The sequence below is a fragment of the Acipenser ruthenus genome, chromosome 19, assembly GCF_902713425.1.
Source record: "Acipenser ruthenus chromosome 19, fAciRut3.2 maternal haplotype, whole genome shotgun sequence".
Taxonomy (NCBI): domain Eukaryota; kingdom Metazoa; phylum Chordata; class Actinopteri; order Acipenseriformes; family Acipenseridae; genus Acipenser; species Acipenser ruthenus.
In genome coordinates, this window is record NC_081207.1 from 2,412,999 (window position 1) to 2,436,928 (window position 23,930).

A 23,930-nucleotide genomic window follows, 5' to 3' on the forward strand; every position below is an offset into this window, starting at 1 on the left:
TTCTCTGCATGGTACAAGATCACGACTAAACAAGATACAGATGGCGCCCGCAGTTTCAATCTGGCTGATCTTGGCAGCCTTCTTTTTCCATTTTCTGCAGAACCGCTTTTAATCAGTGTGGGCACCCCACTGGGAACCGGATACCCCTGTACCGAATCTTCCACGGCATCCTTCAGTGCAAATCGAAGATAGAGATCTGAGCCTTCTCAAAATCCGATGGTATGGGTGATTTCAGTTTGACTGTTATCAGTTTGGTTTCGGCTTAGCGGATTACTTCAGCTAAATCAAAGCCTTACTTGGGTTTATTTAGTTTTGAAAATGAATGTCCTAAGCCTGGCAGTTATAAAAACCAAAAAGGTCCCCACCCCACTTCCCACCACCATCCACCTATCACAGTGTTTTCAACATAATATTTTCCTTTCGTAAAAACTGAATTTTCATATAAACCTCACAACTATAATATATACTTTTTTTCAGGTTTTAGAATCCCACACAACAGCGACACAACAGGGTCAAGCTATCTGAGGAACACTGTTTTAATGGAAACATACATTTAACTTCAGTGATTGCTGGGATCAGAGACATCTTTTACAGGCGTTCCATATTTCCTTGAGAAATATTCCTACAAAGCCGTCTTTAACAAAAAAACAAAAAAACAAAATCCTTTTTGTTATTTTCAAAACATTCTCTGAATGCACATCCATATTTATTAAAAACTGTTTTGCAAAACGGAAATACAACCAAGCAATCCAAGTATTTCAACAACTCCAAATATGAATTCAGTTATTAGTTTTCTATCATTAAAATTTTTCCTTTCACAAAAACAGTGCAAAAATTGCTCTAACATACAGTTTCAATCTATCTGCAAAGGAGGGTGTAATATACATGCAGTGCACACAGCGATTTGTGACCACTGTGACAGAGATCAAATGATTCTTGGTGTTAGATCTCCCTCCCGACCTGTGAAGGTGCTGTGTAAAGGGGACAGAGTCCCCTGGACTGGATGGCCCGACAATTCATTCCCAGGGTTAGGTGGAAGATGGCCATCTAGAAAGGGGGCGGAGTTATGGTACACTAAATCATCGACCCGGAAGGGAAACGATGGGGCAGCCGCGGATTGGAGGAGCGGTTGCAATCGTTAACCAAGGGGTCATGGTTGACGGTATTTAAGGGGACGTAGTTAAGTGATCTGTTCCTTTATAAATGGTTAAAAGTGTTTGTTTGTTTGTCATTATTAATACACTGCCTTTGTTTTGTTAGACGGTTAAACATGATCCAGGAGCTGTCCCTTGGGGCCAGCTCGGACCTGGACAACACTTCACCTTGTTTCACTAAAGAACTGTATCTTCACTACGAGCACTAGAGCACGCACTGTGGACTATTATTAAACGGGACCAACCCGGGGATTAAAACAGTGCAATACAAGCCACTGTATTGCCTGTTAACATTGTTATTATTAACTGCTTTTACGCCATCAGGCAATTGGATTATACAAATAAAATAACATTGCACCTGGATTATTATTGTCTGTCTGATTATTGATCACCTGCACCTGCACACTGGTAACCACGTTGCCACACTACTTCTGGGTTTTATTGTAAGACCAGATTTAAGACACAGCCTGCTACATGCATTCTTGAACACGGTAGGCAAACTAATTGTCTTCTACAGGTAGTTGACACTTTTTAAAACAACTGACCTCAACTACCTCATTGTTAAAGGACTGTCAACAGGCAATGTTTACAAAATAAGTTAAAGGAACTGATAAGTAAGCGCGGTGTGCATTAGCTGCTGTGCCTGCTCAGCCCTTTCTGTTTGGATGCATGTTTGTGCCTGTGTTTGTACTGCTGATTCTGGGGGATTGCACAGTGCAAAGTGCAGCACTTTCTGTCGGTCAGCTCCCTGTAATGTTTCTCCTTTTTTTTCCGGCGAGATAGTTTATACCGCCTTTGAAGAGGAGTGTTTCCCTTAATTACTGCTTTTGTAATAATGTTACAACACTTAAACATTAACCAGACCGAACTCGTGTCATTTGGTAGTATAGCAAGGCCACCTTAATTTGCCAAAATGGAAAGGATATAAATATCAAAACAGCCACTGGCACTGGCGAGCATGCCCGCTAGAGCCATGCCAAAAGTGCTGTGTGCAACGCCAAGTCTCCTAGAATAAAAGACAGTAACGCAGTCCATGGCTTGGGCGAGAGCTGGAACTCGCACTGTTGTTTTTCTGCTATTATTTAAATGAACTGAGAAACAACCTTTTATTGTAAAAATTCCAAGTGGATGGTTTGCTTCAAACTTGAAATCTGCAAAAAAAACAATGGGGCCTAAATCCTTGACATTCGTCTAAAATATTAATTTTGTGTTGTTTCAATCCTAGCACACTTGTAAAGGGTTGGCAGGACTTTGTGACTATAGTACATCTTAAAAGCACACAGCCCTGCCTGGATTGACCATCTCTATGCAGCAGAGGTCCATTCAAATCTGTCCGTTTACAATTGCAGATTGGAATTTCCACATAATACAGATTTTGGACAAAACTCCATTCAATTATTTCACAGAGGCTCTTAAAAGGTTCCTAACCAGTCATACATGGTTAAAGTCCTTATATATAATTATCAGTACACTGAGGCAACCTCTTTTGTATTCAAGGGGGTGGGAGGGTTTACAGTACAAAACACATTTCTCTTCCAGTACCACCTTCTTGCATACCATACGAGGCACAGCCCTGAGCAAATGAATTAATGCTGTCAATGAATGTCAAGAGATTCTGCCCTAAACCATCCAAGAGTAATCCAGCTATGCATTTAACTTTTTAAAGCAAATCAGCAGATCTGTTTAAACCAGCCAGATAAATAGCACTGTGGTTAGCGGAGATACCTTCGGATTGGGGGGGTCCGTGGTGGAATCCGTAGTTAAACTATTCAATTAAAAAGGAAAACAGAAAGATTGGTTACATAATCAAAAGTGTAGAGCACAAATCGAAGGAGGTTATGATGAGGTTGTATGTTGCACTGGTGGGATTACACTTAGAATATGGCGTTCATTTCTGGTCCCAATAATACAAAAAGGACACTGAGTCCTTGGAGAGTTTTACACGGAGAGTGGGGAGAGTATTGGATTATATTGTTGATGGTGAATAAATGGGATCCTTTAAGACTTGAGTTAGGAATCGGTTAGCTTCATTAGCAAGGACCAGGCTTGTCAGCAGTTCAGGTAAAATCCTGCTCACAAGGACTTGGACCCCAAGCACAGTCTGCAAGCAACCCACTGCTAAAACACAACTCCACTACACAGACAAAACAGACAAAGACCACACCAAAGGAGATGGGAAGAATCGCAGCCAGAGATTAAGGGAAACTCTTTCCTCGCTGTCAAAAATCAGCCTAGAGCAAATTAAACAGGCTGACAGCGGTGAGTCTCAATAGCTGGCTTGCCATCAACACCCATTTGCGGTAAATATTTTGGCAGTTTAGGGTAAAGCATTGTTTTAGAACTCTTATGCATCTGCACCCTTTGGTATCAGTACAATTTAAACAGTATAGGTTCATAGCTCCATAGGCTGCTATCAGCCATAAAGTCAAAGGTTTGATGCAGTAAACCTACCTACTCTATCTACCAAGGCAAGGTAAACAGAAAAACAAAACAGTTATGGCATTAACAGCGCTTACATTTGAATTGAATCCAGGCTTGTAAAGAAATGCAAGAGTCCTTGTTTCAGTCGAAGTAATCCTTTAATTTTGGTTGCACTATATTAAATGTTATCATTTTGTAGCTAATCGACGTTGTACTTTTGACCACAAGAAAAGCTTAACTCAGGTGACCTTTAAAATAAGGAAATTGCACTGAGCCCTCTGTGAACTGCAGGCGTGTGGAGATGAAGCTGCAGAGTGAGGATTTCTACACATCTGTTTGATCTGGAACCCAGTGTCACAATGCACACACCTAGCCTTGCAGTTTCCCTTTGCTGTTAACCTTTATCATCCAATAAGCAGCCTTGCAAAGATCACAAGAGTAACCTGACTTTATAGGAATTTCATTTTACATATTTTTTTTTTGTTGAAAAGAAATTCACTGCAATCTTAGAATGGCAACTATTCTCCGTCTTAATGAATTTGGTGGCAACAGTCCTATTTCAAATCATTCCAAATGCTATAAAAGAAAAATGTATAATTGTATTTTACAATGAGGAAACAATGACCTCACTGCTCCTGCTTTGACACTTGAAACTCCTCATTGTTAAGCCCCCCTTGCTTCTCAGCACAGGATTTGAAAGCAGGCTCAACCAATCTTTCCTAATCGAATTGAATGGAGAACCAACATCATCTCTTAAGCGTGGCATTATTGCATTAGCAGGCTCAGGTCTGTCTGTCCAGATCAATATAATATACCTGCCTGGATGGATGTTTTATTTAGTAATGGGATATGTGGCTTCTTGGAAATTCAATGTCTAATCAACAAAGTGCACTTAAAGCCTTGAATTCAAAACATGGGTATTGTGTTTTGTTATGCCTTGCTGAAAGCTGAAAGTTTTTTGCACTGTTTATTCATTGTATGGTCTGTCTTTTACCAGATCATTTGACCTCAGGAGCAGTGCAATGTATGCAGTGTTTAAATAGGATTGTACTGCAGGAGGCTGTTTCCCCACTAATACTGTATTAGCCTCTGTACATTAACTGGTGGAACAGTATTTTCAGACCAAACACCTTTATTGCCACTGTCAAACACTTTGGCACACTTCCACAGATCATTTACAGTTCATTATTTTTTTTTTTTTTAAATACAATCTCTGTACAGGTTGCATAGGATTTACAGCTGAAACACATGAGGGATTATTAAAGAATTGCAGCTAGCAGAGTCAACCCCAATCTGATCAAACCCACAAACAGCCATCCCCATCTGGTATCCATGTTATCTTAATAATAAACATTCGGCTAGTGAAGCATGCAACTATCTGTCTGTGAGGCTAGATCAGAAACAACTTAAAACGCGTAAACTTTGGATGGAAGGAATTTGGAAGCTGTGACTGGGATTAGAGCTGGTTTAGGGTCACAGACAGTCGCCCCCATCCCCTATCCAAATCAAACTCCTCTAGCATGCCTGGGATCCGCAGCACAATACAACAAGCAATCCCTCCCTGTGTCTGCCTTCACTCTGAACGGTCGCAGGGAACTCTTTATTCCAGCGTTTGAAAAGCTTGCTTTTGCAGAGCAGAATGAGTCCCCTCGTTTTGGTACCTTGTCTGATGACACTGCACACAAAACAAGAGAAGGAATGTGTTGCAAAAGGCCACCGCGCTGACAGCAAGATGGATGCAACAAGTGACAGTCTTTTGTTAAAAAAAAACACACATGCATTCCAGGCAACTAGGATAATGAGCTATGGATACTCTTAAAAAAAACAGCTAAACCATTTCACATAACATGACTATTAAAATTGTCTCATGACATATTCAAGACAGGAAACACAATTGAAAAAGTAGCGGATCTTAATACTACAGAAGTTGTAGCACTGTGATGGTACTGAAGGGGATTAAATAAGATACCATCAGAGGTAACCACCAACAGGGTTAACATAGAGTGAAATGGCAGTTGTACTGAGTTCCACTGCTGTCCCTTATATTGTTCACTGTGGTAATTCTGTACTGTCATTCTTTTATGATTTAACCATGCTTATACTATGCATTTACTGTGATATACCTTGCCTTACCACATAGATATATAGAGAAAATATCATATAGGGTGCTATACAACATAACTGATATCCACTCCACTTGAGACCTAAACAGCTACCCACAAGTGGTTTTACCATGAGTGGGCTCTGATCTTGAGTGGGTGAAAAACAGCTTGTTTCTCACACAGCACCCTATAGTATAGTATTATAACATGTAGCTAAATCAGAAAAATAATAATTTAACTACAACTATAACTGACTCATTTTAACTTGACGTAATTTCCATCCAATACAAGTCATCTGAGATAAAAAAAAAAAAAAAAAAAAAATTCCAGGTGTCTATCACATCAATATCAGAACTATAATTTCCAAGAATGTATAAAGAATCATAGGGTTGCCAAAAAAATAAAAAAAAGAGCGCTGAATGATTGTTACATTTCTAGTGTCTAACAGCTGCCTGCCAATTTTCTGTGTATCTGGGAGGTATTTTAACACTTCCTTTAAGTATTAACCCAAGAAGATTATGACTGCCTCAGGGTTTTTCTCGGACATACATGAGCTGCTCAAGCTGAAATCTTTCAATCAGACTTTTTTTTGTTTTTGTTTTGTTTTTAAATAGTCAGCTAGGTGTCAAGATACAATAAATACACCGTGAAGGACTGTCAGATGATATGGGATATTTTTAGGTTGTATAAATAACCGTTTTAAAAATATATATATAATTTATTCTGTCACTCATTTTAAGCTTTAAAGAAGCTTCCCCCAATTTTTCATAGTAAAAAAAATAAAGAAAATATTGATACACATGATTTCAAGTTTTAATAATCCCATTGGTAATGTTTCTTGGTGGAACGTTTTAAAAGCGTAGAATTAATAACGTGCTCTCGCTCCAGTCTATCCTGTTACTGAGGGAGATCCTGTTTATTTAAGAGCTCCAACAAATGCCATGGTAAAGGTGAAGTTCCTTACGTATTCAAAAGGGTCGGGGCATTATTGGATTTCATTTAATTACCCTGACAATTATTCTTATAAAAGGACCTTGCTAATACAGGATAATCAAAACGTTTTAACGGTTTTATATTCTGAAATTATCAGATGACTGTCCTGGAAATCGTTAGATTTGTAGCTAGTTGCTTTTGACAACAAATCTCGCCAAGTCAGCCCTTAAGTCATTAGATTTGGGGAGAAATTCGCTAAATTGGCAACACTGCTTGAAGGAAGAAAAAAAAAGGATTTCCCCTCGGCTTATTATTGTCTTGACACAACAAGGAAAAGAGATTGCTTCATCAGTGCCCAGGCACTGAAATGAGAGCGGTTGTGTGCCATTTAAGCATTTTTATAACACATCGGTAAAGATTCTTTAATTAATAAAAGTTAATTCTTAAGTCAAGGATCTGCCTATAGAAAAAAGTACCGGAGGATTTGCTGTGCACGATTATATGATCACTAACCTACACGTTAGATACCAGTTTTATAGTAGTTACGGAACGCAATACGATACTGTACAAATAAGTTACAATGAAAATACGATGTGTTTGAAGTAACCTCCGTATCCTGTATCAATTGTTATTTATAACTCTAAGCTCATGCATGGTGGTAGAATCCAATGATCATAGATATTGTCATTGTAGAGCTGACAGTAGATGTCATTACCGATTGTAACCAGAGTGATGATTGTATATAGTTGTATATAGTTTTGTGATGACGTAAAAAAAAAAATAATAATAATCTGGTGTACAATAATTTGTTTATACGTTGATATATACTGAGCATCAAAAGAAACGTATCACTTATATTTGAGCATCAAAAGAAACGTATATATTTTGGATAGAATTCACTAGATGTCATCGAAAAATGACAAACTCTGTTTTAGAGCAGGTGCAGTGACTTTTTATTGTGCTGATTAACAACTGACATCACGAAGATGCTGCAGAATGATCTGTCGATCTTGGGCAGGTGTTGTGACTCTTGGTCTGCCAGTTCGTGGCCTGTCATTGACAGAGTGTGTCTGGTTATACCGTCTCGCCAGGTTTGAAATTGCTGGCTGTGAGCACCCAAGACGGCGAGCCACAGCTGCCTTAGTCCAGCCTCCAACATACCGATTGCACGAAGGCGCTGCTCTCTTGACAGACGTGGCATATTGGTGTTTTTCTGTGATTTTCTTTATTGTTTTTATTCAAGCTTGCAATTCAACAGCTGAAATCACTCCATATCCAGTGTCCAATCAACTGTCTCACTAATTAGGTGATTAAGTGCATATGCTTCATAGTCACTCAAGCATATCATGGTCAAGGTTGACTGATCGAGTGATTAAAAAGAAACCAAAAACATTTCGTCTATCCATCATTTGTATACGTTATTTTTTTCGAAAAATAAATGTGTTATAATAGTGATGTTTCTTTTGATGCCTGGTATAGATAGATAGATAGCTACAATTTTAAAAAAGAGTGAGAAGGGAGAGCGGCAAAAATCCTTGCGCTGGTCCTGGATAAACAACTGCAATTGCATTTAGTTTTATATAGAGTTTGGGTACATTCCAAAGTGATAACCTAAACATCCATTTGGACGCCTTCGGTAATTCTGGCTTAACTTTGCAGAACCACCACATCAAACAAAGGAGCTCAAACCACAGCGCACATCACCACCATGGCTAGAGGAGCGACGACCTTCAAAATTTTCCCGAAGACACTAAAGGCGTCTGGCGATAAAACATCATTATCAGCGGCTGTCTTTATTTGACGTTTGCAGATAAGTTCTGAGTGGCAAAATAATGTGTAAAAAGCCTCTGTTTGCTTTGCTCCAGTTTGCTGCTTGTGTGTTCGGTTTTTTCTTTTATCAGCTTGCCAAGGGTAAGGGAAAACCTCAGCTATCGCAACTGATTACAGAGAAAACACCTGCCGCAACAAATCCTAACAATATCCACAATATCTTATCTCGCAGCCGCTATTGCAACATCTCCTCTGTATTATTGTAGTAGTGTTTTATAATGTTTTTCACTTGTGTAAATACAGTGTTTTATGTGCCGCAAACACAAGGGCCTGCATTTGACTGTTTCAATAACATCCTTCGTTTTCATATCTCCCTTACTACTTGTAACCTTAAATACAAGAATGTGCGGGTCGTTGCTTTTATTTTCACGCACCTACACTTACTTCAAGAATGCAAAAAACCAGACACACACACACACACACACACACACACACACACACACATAAAAGAGATAACATCTCAGGTAAAACACAACATATTTCAAAGTGAATGCTGGTTTTCTACATGTAGTTGAGTAGAATAAATTAACCTATTATTATTATTATTATTATTATTATTATTATTATTATTATTAGCTTTTTTTGGTTGACTTCACTGCAGCTTACCTGTATGTTAAGGAGCGCGCCTCTATATCAGAATATATAGGCCTACTAAACAAACCAGCTACAATCAGAATCGCACGGTTGAAACCTGGCAAAGGGAATGAATGGTTTTGCTTGGCTGATACACCTGGTTATCAAGCCGCGTTGTAACTGTAGCGGTCCACCACCTTTTCAATGTCACGCTGTCATATACCTTCCAGCGTCACACAGCCTCGCCTGATAAAAGGACCTAGCCTACGTCGAACCACGTTCGTTTTTATTATCTATGTGTTTACTCCCTTTAGTTCATATCTCTGGGCTAAAACACGAATACACTGAGGCAAAATTGTTTATTGACTGATTGACTGACGGATTGATTGATCGATTTCTGCGAGCACGACCAAACAGGTTTTGTGCCCTAAAGATATATCGTGTTTAAAACGTCTTGTCCCTGTGGTCTTTTCTGTTTCTGAAAAGCTTAATTTCACGTAAATGACCCGTTTGGATCCCAGAGGACCCTATACACAGCCTAGTGTTGCCAAGCCTGGCCCTTATAGTCGTGCGTAAACACTACTTAAGCATTTGGTTATACGTCCCATTAAAATGGATAAAAGACACAAACCTCAAAGGTCATAAGAATAACTGTAACCGATACTTTTTTGCAGCTGTACACCTAAAAGTATATGATTATGACATATTGCTTAATATATAGCCTATGTTTATTTGCACTGAACATAACTGAATTCCCAACTGAGATAGCATGTTCAGGAGGGAGGGGAGGGGTATGCAATTCTTACCTGAAGCATGTAATACATCCATGACATCACCCCACATAGCGAGTACAGGCATAATCAGTACCAATATTTAATCTCAGCGCGTCCTCCCATTGGTCCGGTTTAGGTGAACTTCGCTAACTCTGACAAGTGCAGGAACCACAGTTATACGAATGATAGTTATATGGCAAAGATGAATAGTCGTTTGGCTGCTTGAGATTTAGCAGCCCTGTACTCTCTCTCAGTTTAGCACCAGTGGTCTCCTTCAGGTTCATCTGGTGTTTTTCCTTCTTTTTTTATTGAAATGCCGCTATATTATGCGATTGATTTATGATTTAATAATATGTTTGAGGGAAATACAATTGCTGTCCGACAGTGATACGTAAAAACCCAGTTTCGAAAAGGAAATCCATTGTATTCCTAAAATAAATCATTTCAAGTTTACTGTCTGCAAGGCTCCATAAAAGCGGTACAAAACTGTGAATGATTAGACAGCAGGCTGCGGTTTTGAAAATACACTCTGTCGATTTTCATTTTGATTAATAAAGCTAACATTGAGGGCAGCGCTCAAAGTCGTGTGAATTACAAATGGAAAGCAATTCAAAGTAATAATTAATAATTGAATAAAAGTGTCACTCTTTCCTGTAATAAAACAGTTGTCATTTTTAGAGCATTGAAAGCATCTGATTATGTATTTATTTATTTATTTATTTGTATTAAGTATGGCTTTTTAATTATTTAAAGCTGAAACTACATTCTTTATGTTTTAAAACTCCAATGCTTACAAAAACTTTGAAGATCTGACCTTATAATGATGCATGAGTTTTACTCACCGATCATACCAGCCAACTGAAAAAAAGAACAAAACATGTTCCTGAAAGATATTTATTCTGTTGATAAACTAATTGATATATATATATATATATATATATATATATATATATATATATATATATATATATATTTCTGCGACCCTCTTTCCCATACATTCAATTGCAATTTTACTTTCGTTCTCTCTCTCTCTCTCTCTCTCTCTCTCTCTCTCTCTCTCTCTCTCTCTCTCTCGTGAAGCATTACTAGCAATGTACTATTACCGTTGCTAAACTTTTAATGAATGTAGTGTTATACAATACAAATGAGCTATACTTTGCTTCTGGCAGGCACTGTGCATTGTTCATGCTAAGGTTCCCATATCTCTGCCCAGGAAGGTTTTCAGTAGTAGGTGTTAATGAGAATCACAGCAGCGACTCGTGTCCAGCTGTTTAAGAATTCGCCCAGATAAAACACAGGCTGCACTCTTTGTACACTTAAAGGACACTTTCAATGCGAATCTTCTGATAGACATATTATATATATATATATAGTTCCTTCGGGCTCCATGAAGTTCTATGAAGAACCCTTCTTTACTGATCAGAGGCGTCAGTACCACCCGATCGGACTGTAATCAATGCACTGAATCGGCGTTATCAAGACACATCAGACCCATTGGAAGCTTTCAACCACAGTGCCGCGAAGCACTGTGGTTGAAAGTGAACGTAACGTTTTTTCCACCAGAAAGGAGAAATGCAGAAACGTCAATCTGTTAACGTTTCTCTCATGAGGCTGGGCAGCCCTATCATCACCTTTCAATGCGTTGGTGATCACCTAACGGACCCCATGTGTTACTCATGGGGGACCACACACACCATTCCAATGGGTCTGATGTGTCTTGATAACGCCGATTCAATGCATTGATTACAGTCCGATCGGGTGTCAGTACAATGGGTTTAATATGACCATTGCGGTACATTCACCCACCCTGACCGCCATTGAGTTCTTGCGCTCAGCAGGAACACAATATTTTTGGTTTGAGATCCACATTAATTAAGGGTACCCATTATGTAACTTACTTTTGAATGATGAAAACCCCTTAAGGTTCTGAACCATTTGGTTTCATGTAAAACCCATTAAATAGACCACATGATACCAAAAACAAAGCAAAATACTGATACGCTATCTAATTAGTCGATTTTAAGAATAAAGGAAATGCATTTTGCAAGGGGCTGGCATGATAAAATACTTTTTTTCATCGTGATGATGGCTGTGTGTTTCCTCCACCCATGAGTTACAAAATATACACATTTTATTTAAGATGTAATTCAGACATGTATTACCATGAAATTCCAATCTGGTTCCTCTAACATACGTTTCTTTGTTTCTTGTATGTTTTGCAATAGGCTTACATGTTAGTTGTTTAACACTATTCCCCCAATGTCCTCTTGCTAGTCTTGATGCATTGTTTTCTGTACACCTTAGTAAAAGATTCGGTAACCCTTTATATTGCATGGCATAAATTAATATTAAATAGATGTGCAATTGCATATTAAATTAATGTTAAATTCATATTTAATACATATGCAATAGCTGGTTTCCTGCTAAATGTGGCACGGAAATGTAATTGCCTATCACGTCCATTTATATTACGTTTTGTTACCCTTGAAAATATGTAAGAATTTCCCATTGTTTGCATGTTTTTAATTGAAAATACAGTTCATCTGACTTAAATGTTAATGGAAAGTAACAAGGAATAATTGAACGTAAATTTAATATCAATTGCATATCTATTAAATATTAATTAAACATTAATTTAATATGCAATTGCATCTCTATTTAATAGTAATGTATGCCACGCAATATAAAGCGTTACCAAAGATTCCAATGCTCTTACATTTTACAATCCTTAGTGACTGAGCTCCATTAGTTCATGAAAATGGTTTGCAAAAAGCGATATTCAGTTGACCCAGGCTCCCAAATGATCCAGTATCCTCCTGACTTATTAAGAATATTTCAATACACATTCTTACTTAACAAAATAACCTGCTGGAACGTGCCACGCTATAGCTGATGGATGATGCATAAAGTATGCATTTTTTAAATGTAAAGTTTCATCAGAAGTGACACATTCGATAGTTTAATACCGTTTAAACGAAATTGTTTGCAAAAAATGAGTTCCTAATCAGAAAACACAAATCAGCATTAAAAGTTGTGCATAAAAAAAAAAACAAAAAAAAAACATCAATACATTTCTAGGTCTTTGAATTTCAGTCATTTGAAAAACAGGTATTTTCTCCCTTCTGTTTAGTTTATTGTAAATCCAGTAACATATATGTTCTGTCATGCTATTTTAGTATTTTGTTATTTTTTTCTGCTAAGTATTCTTTGTCACATAACTTCCTGATATCGGTGGTCTTTTAAGAATGTTTTAGTTTGTAATCAACATGAATGCATATTTTGTTTAAAAGGTTTGAAGTGGTTCATAAAAAAATTAAAACCATGAGTAAAGCACATTAAAACGACCTCGATAGATAATTAAAATCATTCACATCGGCTTGCGCAATCCATACTGTTAAGGCTACCGTTACTTAACTACTTTTCAGTGAATTTAAGATTTCAAAAGTTGCATGCCACCTCTGCATTCAGATATATACTTCCACAATTAGATTGCAAATGCAAAATCTTTACAGGACCCTTTACTGTGACATATTAAGGGTAAAAAACGAGGATCATTACAAGTAATTATCTGTGTTAAAAAGACAGTGACTAATTTGTTATGAGATTAGACATATGCACTGGCATCCTTTTAAAATGCAATTATTTGTATACAACCAGAAAACCCTGGGATCTAAAACCTAGTAGACAAAAGCTACCCGCCCCCTATAGGCTTGATCCCGCAATTAATGAATTATTTAATTAGGTGCAAAACCAACACATTTGATATGGCGGGGGATCTGGAGGGTTCGCCGGTTCCATGCTGTCCACATTAGTTGCATGTGTCAAAATGGCAAAACATTCTAGTCAGATTCAGAACTCTACACGTTCTGTGTGCATTCTCTGGTATCCTTATTGTGTTTGGGTTTTATAAAGAAACACAATTGAACAATAAGGGTTCAATAAGTAGATTCATCATATTAGGAATGCCTGATTGGAAGTTTTGGAACCCCCTAAATATGGTACTAATGGTTCTATAGAACGACCAGAGGAACTCTCTTTTCTGCCATACACCAAGATTACTACAACATAAGACATAAGATTGCACTGTAGATTCCTACATCGCTAATAAGCGATTATAGGTTAGTATTTTTGGTCTCATACTAGTACAAACCAAGACACGTCTGTAGCATATTTCAAATGTGTATCAAGATACCCTGTCCGTAAGAATAACTGAATTACAAATCATATCAGAAGGTGCCCATTATGATAAATAAAATAAATATGAAAAGTTCTGCAAATTGAACTTACCCACACATTCATTTGCCTCTCTGGCTGTTGCGCGTTGCCACGGTCTGTCATAGTGGAATGGTTTGCACCGGTCACACTCCGGCCCCGCAGTATTGTGCTTGCACTCGCAAACCAAATCGTCATCCCTGTCCTTGACGCACCTGGAAGCGTGGCCACTGCACTTGCAGCGCCCCCCGACCTGTAGGTCTGACACCGCGTAAAAATACGAGTCCCGAGCCAGCTCCGAATCGTCCTCGTTCTCGTCCCCAAAAGTGTGCAGGCGGCTGAATGCCACCTTGATGTCAGTGGCGGTCACCCAGTCCTGAAGAACGGGCGAATTGTCAAAGTCGTGAGCCGAGGGTCTACCATCCAGGGTGCTGAAGGCAATAAGTCCCCCGGAGAGCGGATGCATGTCGGTGTGGGAGTCGGTGCAGATCGCCTCCTGTTCGTTTTGCTTGGTGATTGCCGCTTTGCTGGGCTTGTTGTACATCTTCCTGCACTGCGTCGAGTAGAACTGGAACGGGACCCACGATTTGCCGTAGTCCATAGACTTGTAGATGGCCATGGATTCGGGTCTGGGCGAGCAAAACTGCAGACTCACGTAGGTGACCTCGAATTTTTTGCCCAGGGACAGAGTCAAGGTGACATTCTGCGGGTACTGGAGGTAATTTTCGGACTGCCAGCAGGTGAGGTTGTGCGGGTTGTTCAGATCTGTCAGGTAGGCTGGCGGGTGAGTCTTTTTGGGGTCTCCGGCGTCGCAGATGTGACAGTTCCTGGACTTCTCCTCTGCTTTCTGCGTCACCACGCAGTACCGCGCCGGCGGCTTACCACAGGTGCTGGAGACCCGCACCTCCTTGCCGAACGCGGAGTTGACAAAGTCAGGGATGCATCTTCTTGGGTTGCCGTTCTCATCGTAACACGGGTCCGGCGGGGACGTCTGAGCAGCAAACATGCTCATCCCATAACCACCAGTAACGTCTTCCACCAACAAGGACAGAGCCACAACAGTGACCAAAGCCCCCCAAAGCATTGTAATCCTTGGGCGTGTGCGTCTTTGCGCTGAAATTAACAGCCGTTACCTATAGGGCGGAGAGAAAAATAAAACATGCTTTATACTTTTAAAAGATACTTTATAACAGCAGATACGTGTTATTAATAGGATCGTAGAATAAAGCACATGCTTTGAAAATAAAAAGTTAAAAGTGACAATGGACTATAGAACGGTATAATAGAAATAAAAGCGGTGACACCGCCATACTTTGTGTAGTAAAGTATCGATCGTTTCCAGCACTGTTACCAAAGAGCATCACTGAAACAGAAATGAACCTTAGAACGGTCATGTAAACTTCTTAATGATAGCTTCCTCAAGCCTTTCCCACAGGACGCTCTTATCACATAACTTAAAAAAAACACTGGCACACACTTCAATTCAAATGCAAAATGAGTTAAACATTCTTACGAGGTATTGGAACTCCTCATAGGAAACTGTACCTCTGTACAACAGCCCAACACAGCAGAGGTGTCATTCAAACTAAGTTAAGAAATATATATATATATATATATATATATATATATATATATATATATATATATATATCTCCCTCTCTCTCTCTCTCTCTCTCTCTCTCTCTCTCTCTCTATATATATATATATATATATATATATATTTTTAAAGCCCGTGGTGGTATTTCTTTTTCTCGCTGGGATGGCACACGTTGAATTACATTTATATATATATATATATAATACTAAACACAAAAAATGTGTTTTGTTTCAATAAATCCAGATGTGCACAATCCCTAAATTGGTGTCTCCCAGCGCCTCGCTGCCTCTCTGGTGTGCCTGCTGCTCTCGGTGTCTCTCTATAGAAAGTGAAGGACGAGCCCAGCTTCCAGTGAGCTTGAGGTCATCTTGAGGAGTGACATTCTTAACACGCAGCAAGGAGCAAACAACGACATCCACTGGCTGTTCATCAATAGAGGAAGGGGGCAGGCATTCGATTCACACAAGCAACAGGTCTGTATATACTGGCACAGCTCAGCGAACAGCTTCTTCATCCAATGCAATGCATTTTACAGAAGGTGTAAGAAAGTTGTCTCAGTCCTCATTAACGAGAGTTGCTTATTTTACTTCATATTGCTTCATGCATTTTATATGCAGTTCATGGCGCAGATTTGTGTTCGCATGCTTAATAAGGAGGACAATATTTTTCGAAGAAAAAAAAAATCTTCCTTATAAATTTAATCCGTTTAAATTCGTTCGCCTCAAAAACGAGTCACTTTCACCAGCAAGAGAGCAGTTTAGTCAGATGCAGTGTTGATAAGATCAGATAGTTAAAAAGTTTTATTTATTTATTTATTTATTTATTTATTTATTTATTTAACAATAAGTATAATCTGTGACAGAATTTCCTGTATTGGAATTACAGTTTATACATTTTATTTGTTTATAAACTGCACGTAGTTTATATTGTGTAAAAAAAAAAAAAAAAAAAAAAAAAAAGCACTAAACTATCATACTAAAGTTGTTTTATTGTGAGAAATTGTAATGTTATCTTCAATGGTTGTAACTTTCTGTCCATTAACTGACTGACACGCTTCAGCTAGACCATCATATACCACGGGAAAAAAAATGTATTTAATTATTCTCATAGATAAATGGAGGAAATTATAATTGGAAATTGTGCTTTTTTTCTCAGTTATATTTGTATCCATAATCAGAGATCTTTGGTTCTGGTTCTATTACAATATATGTGTGAAAAGTCATTTTCTATTCAGAACGATGGCTTGACAACATACAGAGATTTTAGTTGGGTGCTGAATTAATATACTAGCGGATGCCATTGGATTTTTACCCTCGTCTGGTTAACATTCAAACTGCGCTGGCTGTACACAGATCACATACTGAATTCATTATTTCAATAGCACATGTTTGGTGTAATTCTGATTGGAACGTGGGAGATCTAAGCACATTTTTGCTAGTGAAGTGCTGATTGAATTTAATTTAGTTTGGGAACGCCTGTGTTAGACCTCGTTAATAAGTAGCAGTGTCGCCAGGCGTGTGGTTATTCAAGCAACGAGTTATAAATCAATCCCTGACACACCCGGGGCTCGCCGCTCTCAGTACCACTTTCACTAAACCACAAATCCATTCTTCAATTGACACAAATGTGCATTTTATCAAAAGGGCTTTTTTTCCCCCTCTCACACATTTCAGTAACAACGCAGGCAGTCGTGTCAAGTATTTGAACTACCCTGATTATTTAATTGTCACAGTACAACTGGAAACGATTTAATGATACAACCTACAGTCAATTAGCACACTTTTTTTTTAACCATGCGTGCGTTAAATAAATTATGACAAAAACAAATTGACAAATAAGTAGTGACTAAATACACTTTTCATTCAGCTTAAAAATCATCAGAGTTTGCTTGTAAATCTTAATTTCAAAGTGATTTGAATTGTGTATGCACGCCTGTAGATATTACACAATTGGTAGTGCATGTGATCTCCAGAATAGTAGTTTCAGCTTTTAGCCACAGTCAGGTGCAAGCTCTTTGTGGTCCGTAAATACAAGGTTTTAAAATTATCTGGATTTTAACAGGATACTTAATTTTCTCGGCAAATGGTTGCAGATACTTTGAAGTCATTTTTTAAATGCATTTTATAATCAAATGTCACACAGCAAACCCATGCTGGAAACGAAACTGCTGTTTAAAAAAACTGAGATAAGGGCGTGTTTAAAAGACGCATCTTATTATCATCAATGAGAGGGTCCTTTTATTTTGTTGAATATCTGAGTGTTTTGTTTTCTAACGAGACACACCTTGATACTCGGATGGTAAAGTTTGTCTGTCAACAATGCCAGGCATCTAATCCACCAGAGGACATGTGTCTGTTTTTGCAGTAAGCAAGACCGGTTGGTGTAAAGCAGGAAACCAATTTTCTGACCTGTGCAGAATATACCACCAGAGAGGGCCATACATTCAACACAAACATGCCTGACACCAGATTCGTTTATTTACTTTTTGTACATACAATGCCAAGTGTGCATTTCTGTTAGTGATCTTATAATAATTGCATGTATTTTATGTGTCTTATGTCATTGCAGAAAGGTCCTGAAAGAACCCACGTTCCTTTAATAGGGTCGGAGGATTATACAACATACAGCATTGACTGACAGCTGATTGATATAACCCAGTTGGGATGCACGCGCAATCTTGAAGGGTATGGAGTGCCCGTGCACATTCCGCGTTCGAAAAAGAGGAGGCATGCAGACACGACTTCCAGTTCAGTTGTGACAAACGTGATACACCCAGTAACAAAACAACCCACCACTTTCACTCATCCTGTCTCTCTCGCTCACACACACATACACTTCCAGCAATGTAGCCGTGTAGCGGTTAGCCTAGCCAGGAGATGCTGCTTTCTATGGGTTTCTCCGAGTTTAGCACGTGTTATGACAGCTCTGGCCGTGAAAGGGTTTTTTTTTTCTTATCTCAAAAGCACACACCCCTCCCTCACTTATAGCATCGCAAATTGAAGAAAGCAACTGTAAGGAGCGCCTTGTGAAGGTAATGAGTTCCTTCATTAGACGGGGCAGTTGTATTTTGCAACTAAGGTGCCCTCTGGCAACCTTGCTCATTGCAATTGTCACTCAATAAGCGTCGGGTTTTGGCACTTTGCACATGCCTGCTTTGAAAACAAAACAACGCCCAGTGCCACATACTCAGAATTGGGCGCTGTGCAAATGTATATCTGAATGCCTTTGGAGTAAGCAAAATAAATGGTCTGTTGTGAATCAAATTAGTGCGTGGTTAATCTGCTCAAGGCCCTGCTCACCCAGCGGGATGTTTCTGGCACTGCACCCGCTCTCCCCACAGGCTAGCCCGGCTTCTGCAGCCCCGATCACCCCCGCTCTCCCCCTCCTTGACAGCGTGTAGTGATGGGAAATTTGTTAACTCTTCAACGTGAAACAGCCCCCCAAATACTTCTCCAAATGCTTTTTACAACTCAGTCTTCTTCCTAATAGACAGAGGTCACGACTGAGAGATCCCAATTAGGAAGCAGATTTAGTCAGCTTGGAAAATCTGACAATTGCAGTCGTTCCTTTAGTCTGTATTTGGGCATCTTATGACTGCTCAACGAAATACAATTAATTTGTTAAACTTTTTGGTTTTTAGTTCAACTAATATGATCCATTTCAGGGTGGATATCAAAATGTGTGTGTGTGTATTATTATTATTATTATTATTATTATTATTATTATTATTATTTAGTCGTTATAGACGCTTTTTTGTTTTTACTTAAGTACAACAACTGTAACCAAACCTATACATTTTTGCAAGAATATACATTTCCCCCAAATCTCTTTCCCAGTTAATTGCATTGACCCCTTTCCAACACAATAAACTGCTTGTTATTACAATTATGGTCTATTATATGCATAGCTGATGCACGCGTTCACTGATGCACTACCTGCAATAATAACACAGTGTTATCTTACAATATCCACATGAATTTTGGTATCGGCAGACAATGGGGTGTGAATAGTGTGCGTGTGCGTGTGCGTGTGTGTGTGCGTGTGTTAGCATGCTTATTTATTTTTCTGCTATTGAAAGGGGTCCGATTTTCACATCATCTGGCTACTTTCAGATCTCTACAGAAATGGGATGAACCAGACTGACCTTTCTGGGGGTTTGTTTAGGGACAGAACAATGTTTGTCTTATCCAAACACCCTGAATAACTTCAATAGTCCATGCACAGGCTCACAATCACCTCATGCAAATAACTGCACAATTAGCGTTAGAGAGTAAAGGGGAAAAAAGAGAAATCTTCAAGGCAGATGGATATTAATTCACTTGGTTCATAATCGGGAGCGAAACCTAAAAGTAAGTGAGATACGTTTCAGTGCACGTGTTATAAATGTAGACTCTACATGTTCTTTTTGGAGGACATATTATTTGCTACGAATTTGATTGAGAGATTTACAATTATAGTGATTTCAACAAGCCTTTGTTTTTACACTGTATAAAACACAAACCGATCATTCCCAATCAAACGCATTACTGTGTTAATTTCAACACACACGTTTACAATAAATTATTATTATTATTATTATTATTATTATTATTATTATTATTATTATTATTATTATTATTATTTCGTCTGCAGGCTACAAATGGCATGTAGATTAATGACCTCGAAATCCATAGCCTACATTTAATTGTATCAACCACAATAAACCTTAGCCAATAGAATATGATTGTTAATATCTCAAAATAATTTGTAACAACGTACGCATCTTATCATGCATGTTACAAAATGCAATTCGTAATTTGCTTTACCATTCAAAGGATCATTAGTGTACACTCGCAATGTCCAGTTTTGAACAGCGTATAATACCTTATATTTATGTTATTGAGAGCCACGTTTTCCACATTATTGAACATACCTGTCGACTTTATTACACGGATTATATATATTTAAAAAAAACCGAAATGCTAAACAGTCACATTGCGCAAGATTTGAATTAGCCGATTAGAGGCAGTTGTCAAAACAGAATTGATTTGCCTAATGCTTTTTTCCATCGCGTGTGAGTCTGAGGTTCAAAGCCTAATTTAGTTAACTTTCTAAATTGATAACTGACGGAACCCATTCAGCAATTAGAATGGATTGGTGCGTACTCTGACCCCAATTAAGGGCATAATTGTGTGTATGTATGTGTGTGTATATATATATATATATATATATATATATATATATATATATATATATATATATATATATATATATATATATATATATATATATATATATATTATATATATATATATACACATAGTATTATAGTTTAGTGCTGCATCACGCACTGTCAATCGGCGAGGAAGGGTGTCCAACATGGTATAGACTTGTAAACCATTGTATTTGCTCATGAGTACGTTTTGTGTGTGTGTGTGTGTGTGTGTGTGTGTGTGTGTGTGTGTGTGTGTGTGTGTGTGTGTGTGTGTGTTGAATTTGTAGATTTTGTTTTAAAATGCACGTTTCATATATATGTTATTTGACAGTGATTTCTTAATTATTTTGTAGTCTGAATGAGTATTTTTTTTAATCTTTTCAGTTTCTTGCAAGAATGCAGATGCTCCACGTGTTCTGGGGGCGAACATCGCTTATAAATCCATTGTTATAGAAATGCTAACTGTTATGCAAAATACTAGACACGGGGGTTTAACAAAACTATAAACCCATACTTTATGCAAAGGCCGGCATCCAACCTGAAGTACTGGAATGCCTTGATATATGGGGTATGCCATAAATAAAACCAGATCAAAATGGAACTATAATCTATCAACATTAATATTAAGAACTGTATACGATTTCATTCAGTTTGCAGCATATAATAATAATAATAATAATAATAATAATAATAATAATAATAATAATAATAATAATAATAATGCATTTTATTTTATACGCAATAGGCTAAGAAATGGATAGATATATATTGTTAGATATTTGTTGTTGTAACTCATTTTTCGTCATTTATTTCTGTTTTTTTTATATTCATTTTTTTTGTTATTCATAACTTGCACTAGCATGTTCCTTCAGCCGAATCTTTGTTTTGGTTGTGTTAACTAAATGGGGCGAGTAATAATCAAAGAATTTACTGCAGTTCTATCATTGTAAATGTATTTTAAACCTTCTCTCTCTCTCGAGTGACAGGTGGATCGAATTGCGGATCTTTATTTTGAACTGAATATTGTTTGATTTGTTTTTACACCAGTTTATTAACATACAATAAGTAATACAAATGTACCACATCATTCATATACTTATAGCCTAGTCTTACAATGTTCCCGGATTTTCAGTTCCAGTGGTTTGATTTCACATGCACTACAATTCCAAACAAAAAGAAGCAATGTAACATTTGCACACTATAACTAAGTAAGATTACTTGATCACTTTATATACAATTTAGTGTCCTGTCTGGGAAAGGTTTACATCATTCTTCATATTAACCGCAGAATTTTTCAAAGCGGAAAATACTCACATATAGCGGTGGGAGATTTTGTGCCTGCATGTTTGATACAGATGCAAAATAATTTCACTTACGCGTTTCTATCGCTGAGCTGACCTCGCATGGAAATCGACCCCCACCCCCATCCAGTAAAGAAACGTTTTATTTCTGTATGTTTTATGGAAATCCCAGAACACCCAACTGAAATAATCAGGCGCGATTTATTCGGCAGGATTGACAGCTCTTTTGAATAGTAACCGAATGCCGAGTCCTTCGTAGGCTTTTCTTTCAGTTTCTGTTAAGATTAGATGGGGAGATGAATGCAGGCTTTATCAAGCCCAGTTGCTATTCTGAAATGCCAAATGAATTACCAAGGATTGATTCAAGGCTAAAAGAAAAAAGAAAAGACCAGAGAGTGAGAGAGAGAGAGAGAGAGAGAGAGAGAGAGAGAGAGAGAGAGAGAGAGAGTTAAGGTGTGAAAATATAAATCATAACACAACTTTTGCTTGCAAATTCAGATGCACAACAACGAAAAATATATAGCAGCATTGATTTTTTTTTAAACAAAACTGTTAACTAGGTAAGCATTGTGCACATTTAAAGCTGCAAAAGTATTCTATACTGTTTTGGCTATATTAGTTTATTCGTTCATTGTTATTTTATAGCAACATACTAATAGGCAATACAGCAGTCTACGTTTTTTTATACAAAGTAAAAATGTAAAGGGTAGTCCATGTGTCGTCTTCAAACAAAATATTGTTTAAAATTAATAATTTGGGGTTCAAACAAAATGTATATCGAATTCTTTAAATTAGGACAACACACTCCGTCAGTAGGGTAGACCGGGGACAGTTGTAACACCTTGAATTCCAATCAGAACAGTGCCATCACTCACTCTGCACATGCTCGGTTCAGCTCTCTGTCTGCCTGCGGAAGAGGAGCTGTCTGTGCCAAGCCCTGAGATTTTATCTACAAAAACCTAGTAGAGTACTAGTATAGTACTTTCCCCCCCCAATTTTCTCTTGTGATATATACCTGTGTTATCCAGTTTATGGATCCAGGCTTTTAGCATTCTCATCCCTGATCTCTGTATTTATAATTGGCACAAGTGATTACTCTTAGGTTTGTTTTTTTCTTGCGGGTTTAGTAATGGCTCCCTGGGTTGGGACCAGTTGCAACACGTGTTACAATTGACCCCATACACCATTAGATTAACTGTGTTTGAGCACATGTATCTTGCTCTGAAGGAAGCAAGATGTAAATATATCACAATTGTGATTCAGAGTGACATATTCTTGCTAGATAAGGCCTATAATTTTAGGGATGTTAAAAAGTTTTAAAAGTAGGACAACAAAAAAATGCCTTTTGTGAACATTTTTTTTCAATAAAGATACTCAGTTTTTGAGTTAAATAAAAAAACAAACATATTTGCTTCATGTGAAAATGAAATATTCAATTCTTGTTGTTATATTTATGTTATTGAGTTGAAATGTGTTGCTATATATTTAATTATGCTTCAAAGGATGTTACATCTACCCCCCACCCCCAGTTACAACTGACCCTGGCCTGGACCCCTTACATTTCAAGCGCTCTTGCTGTGTGTATATCAGCTCTTAAAACAGGATAACTATGGGGATTGGTAGAGGACAGATGTAAGTTGTTTGTATCAGTCTGGTCAGACTAGCTCAAAATCATCTGTGCGTAATGGAGAGAAAGGTAAAAAATGTTACAACTGTCCCCGGTCTCCCCTACAATTGTAAGCATCCTCCTGAATTTAACAAATTCTTTTTTTCACCAGCGTGTCTGGTTTATTTATTTAGGTATTCATTTATGTATTTATTTATCTCAAAGTAATTCATT

General features: G+C 37.9%; 1 protein-coding gene across 2 annotated transcripts in view; it reads right to left on the reverse strand.

Moving 5' to 3' along the window:
• LOC117424151 (netrin-1) overlaps window positions 1-22,402 on the reverse strand; it is an 80,700-nt gene extending 58,298 nt beyond the window's left edge. Inside the window, exons 1-2 of one of the 2 annotated variants that reach the window (XM_034040268.3) lie at window positions 22,166-22,402; window positions 14,074-15,131 (exon numbers count right to left, since the gene is read on the reverse strand). In XM_034040268.3, the coding sequence (XP_033896159.1) occupies window positions 14,074-15,082 (1,009 nt within the window). In that variant the 5' untranslated portion in view covers window positions 15,083-15,131; window positions 22,166-22,402. Of the gene's footprint in view, window positions 1-14,073; window positions 15,132-15,511; window positions 15,589-22,165 lie in introns of those variants that run through there. The other variant, XM_058992322.1, reaches the window with a different exon arrangement.
• Window positions 22,403-23,930: the final 1,528 nt, after the last annotated feature.